Source organism: Corticium candelabrum, chromosome 8 (assembly GCF_963422355.1).
Source record: "Corticium candelabrum chromosome 8, ooCorCand1.1, whole genome shotgun sequence".
Lineage (NCBI taxonomy): Eukaryota > Metazoa > Porifera > Homoscleromorpha > Homosclerophorida > Plakinidae > Corticium > Corticium candelabrum.
This window is the reverse complement of record NC_085092.1, coordinates 5,909,529-5,913,686: the sequence shown is the minus strand read 5'-3', so window position 1 is coordinate 5,913,686 and position 4,158 is coordinate 5,909,529. Positions and strand designations below refer to the sequence as shown.

The window sequence follows — 4,158 nt, the reverse complement described above, 5'->3', positions numbered from 1 at the left end:
GCGACCAACACCGAGCGGCTCCGAAATAGACTCGAATGAGCAAGTCAAACGATCTCGTCTCGAAACGAAACCGTCTCAATAGGCAAATCATGTGATATTCAATAAATGAGTTTTGCAACTAAATTGTGTGTCATTCAGAGCAATGACACTGTAGCGTTATTGTTGTATAGTCTGAAGCATTGTACGCATGCGCAGTGTGTGTTTAGACTGCTAGGCGTGAGAATGAGAAACCCAATACACTATGGTTGTACACATATTCCCGTAAAGAGATAAGTTTGTTTGAAAGGTCTCGTGTGTTGAATTATGACTCAACAATATGGCGACAAGGAAACCAGATGAAAGGGTGTAACTTGTGAGCATGCGCGTATTAATATATCTGGCTACCACCCACGTATCCCAGTTAACATTCAACATGGCGGCAAGTTATCTTATTAAAATGTCCAAACATGACGCTCTTTTCTATGCGGTTGTGAAGAAGGACATTCCCAAGGCTGTCCTAGCAATCGACAACGGGGCCGATGTGAATATAGTGGCAAGAGATTTTGTAAGAATTTGAGTGAGTGATGGGGAAGTAGAGAGCGCGTTCGACGTCATAAATCGCAAAAAATGTTATGATCGAGCGAGCATGTTTGTAGTGAAGACGTCGTGTGTATGTTATGCTTGTCAACGTAAGAGTTGAGGTGACGTTGCTTTTACCGTCTGACTTTGTACCGACCAGATTATTGAATGAATCGTTTCCTCTATCTCATACGCGCTTGCTTAGCCGACACAAATGACGCTCGCTATATGGTCACGTACACACACACGCCCATGTTATGGACGGTTTACAACTGACTTTACTTTAGAGGACTCCATATTTTGTAGGGAACGTATGGTACTGGATTGGATGGTTGTCCATCTGCTCTTCAAGTAGCGTGTGGTGTGGGATCAACCGATATGGTTGATCTACTTATAAAAAATCAAGCCAATGTGAAGTATCAAGAGATATTGGTGAGACTGCAGTGTAATATGTGAAGTGTGTGTCAGTATATGCAACTTGTTAGTTTATTGTGATTGTCAGATTTGTGTTGAGTTGATAAATTGGTTAGAAATTTGAGTGCAGTTTGTTGTGTTTCAATGATTGATTTAATGAGTAATGTTAATGGCATCTCTGGTGTGCTTACAATGAATAATCAATGAATAGGTTGTCACAGCTGGCAAGTTGGACCAACATTGTGTTGTAAGATATAGACACAGAACAGAGAAGAAACATGCTAGATTGGCATTGTTATCTTTATATCTTGCATGTTTCATTTCTATATTTCTAGTCGAGTTTTAGTATAAAATTGAATACAAACAAGTGGAATGTAGAGAAAGGTTTGATTGATATCAATAGTTTAGTTATTGTGTTTGTGTGTCTATTTATTTACTAGAATAGATATTGTATGTGATATTGCTAAAGGTGAGTCATGATGGTTTAGGAGGGTGTCATCTCATTGGTAGACTTGAGTTAAAATCCAGATCCTTCCCAACATTTAATTTTATTGGTTGGAGAGGAGCAGACAGATGGATGCAATAGAAATGATGTGAATGTTAAATGTTTGGTGTAATGAGGTTATAGTTTATTGTATGTGGTTGTGTTTGGTAAGTTAATTAATGTAGAAGAGATGTGAGTTGGATGTGGGGTTGCTGTGCTATTTCTATAGTTAGTTGATGTTTGTAGTTGTATGTGCATGTATTCGTTATGTTCTCACTGCTAATAACATTTTATGTCTCTTATCAATGGTAGGATAGATATACAGCTCTACACTATGCAAGTGATGGTGGTCATGTGTCTATTATGAAGACAATTCTATCAGCTGGTTGTGATAAGAATATAAAGAACGATGTGAGTGTGTTTGTATGTGAGAGTATTTGTGTTTTGATTTTGTTAATTGAAAAATGATGTGAATGATTGTTACATTAGCAACTTTAGCAGCAAACTGTCTTGTGGTGTATGGGAATTGTTGTTGTTCTTAGGTTGGCAATTGTGCAGATCTAAGGAATTATGTGCATAATTAACCTCCACATTGGCATGCCTGAAACATGACTGACACATGGAGACACAATGTTCACGCTCTCTACATAATCTCTGTTGATAAAGCCTCACACATGCACCATAGATTTTTCTATTACAAATTTGTCAAGCAAGCAAAGTGTTTGTGTTTTGTGTTGAAAACTTGCTAAATGACTGTCTGAGTACCAACTCATTTATGATTTCTTTTCATTTGTATTAACAAATACCTGTAGGTATGCTAGATTGACTTGACTTATCTGAACGTTTGTGTACATATGGAGAGTTGTTCTTTATGTAGTTATGTCTGTTGTATATGTGATTTCATGCAGTGCAGTTAGTATTGTACTGATAAATGTTCTTCTAACATTGTGTGTCAACTACAGCTTGGATGGACAGCTCTACACGTTGCTGGTAATGTTGAGGTTGTTGATTATTTATTGATCATTGGTCTCAACATTGAAGATCGTGATGAGGTTTTACTGTTAACATTGCTTTTGCTGACTTGTAGTTATTGTTTTAAATTGTTTAGAATGGCTCCACACCATTTCTCAGGGCATGTCTTGATGGTCGTTTACCTGTAGTACAACGTCTCATTCAATCAAAGTGCAACAAAGCAGCAACAACTAATGTAAGTTTGTTATCAGGGCTTGAAACACTTGAAAGTAATGTTTTAATCAGTTACCCATCAGACAAGTGTCATCACTTTACAACTTGCCCAGCTTAATTAGCTTTCACTTACCCATACATATTTCAATTTTCGGGCAACACATGCTTACAACACTGAATTGATAATCATGTTATTATTGTAAGGCACTACTGAAAGGACAAAGGCTAACAAACAGAACATAATCTACATGTTATTGGGATGGTCTTACATAAGGACATTTTCACATACAAGGCTTGCCATCATTATCTAGTTATAGAAACAGGAACTATTGTCTGGTAATCTTGGGATTGGTTGGCACACACTGTAGTACATTTAGATAATTTCGTTTGCCAAAGCACTCAAGTCAGCTCTAGAAATAATCACACACACTTGCCCTAATAGGTAAACTTTTCAGTGTCAGTTTTCTTGTGCTGTTTGTGTGAGGGTTCAGTTTACTGCTATCCTCACTGTGATGGTTGTTGGCGTTGCTTCTGTTCGTATACTTTGTATCATCCCACTAGAAGTGTGTGTATGGAATACCCTTGACATCTCCAAGGGCAACATAAGCATAAGATGTGACAATGATTCTCTACTCACCACTGTTTCGAATTCTGTCGTGTTGTCTTTGTCTTGTTGTAATAAACCTACCAAGACACTGAATGACACCGAGCGATCAGTGTATCTCACTGCTCTTGGTGGTAGTGACATACATTGAAAAGCCTTTCACGTGTCCACGATCGAATGAATTCTCACACAAACATTTTGCACACACGCTGTACAGGCTTTCGCCGTGTGCATCATGTGGGCGCATCAGCGGGTGCGTTCATGCGTCCACCTACAGTAAATTTGAATCTGTTGAGAGAGCACGGTTTTCATCCTGTCATATTTTACTGTCTTCTTTACTTTCTCAACTGCATGGACAACAGTGGCTTAACTTGCAACTGTCCCACAGATATTTGGTCTGCATGGGACAGGCAGGCAGGCATTAATTTCGTGCTTTAGTTAGTACTAGTATACATGGCCCGTCCTTCGTACAGGCAAGATACTGTAGTGTAAAGATAGGTCTGTGGACACGTCACGTGCAATCTTTGTTGCGAGGTCCCGGATGTGCTGAATGAATTCGAATCTTGCTCTTCGCGCTTGTTTCGATATAAATCGACACACTCCCCGTGTAGCGCTTGCTGCAGAAAATGTGTAGGTTGGATTCGGTGCAAATGCAATCGGAATTTGAAGAGAAACGAAAGCGCTAGAATAGTAAGTTTCGTCGGCAAGAGATAGTCGATTGCTCGAAGCTTTGCGAAGGACGACGATGCATACAGTCTACACGGGACTGGTGCGGGCGTGTGTTCGAATGAATTGCAATGTGTAGCGTTTGCGTGGTCAAGAAATTTTACGCGTGGGTCGACCCCTCGAGAGCGGACCCGGTGCATAATTTTTTTATTTTTATACACAAACCTTCCCCTGTGCGTGCTGAGTG

At 39.5% G+C, this 4,158-nt stretch overlaps 1 protein-coding gene across 2 annotated transcripts in view; it reads left to right on the top strand.

Annotated features, from left to right (window-relative positions):
* The window catches only part of LOC134183396 (protein phosphatase 1G-like), a 3,118-nt gene extending 2,838 nt beyond the window's left edge, over positions 1-280 (top strand). For both annotated transcript variants that reach the window (XM_062650915.1, XM_062650914.1), the window contains exon 8: positions 1-280. This exon is cut by the window's left edge and continues 149 nt beyond it. In XM_062650915.1, the coding sequence (XP_062506899.1) occupies positions 1-82 (82 nt within the window). In that variant the 3' untranslated portion in view covers positions 83-280.
* The last annotated feature ends 3,878 nt before the right edge of the window (positions 281-4,158 follow it).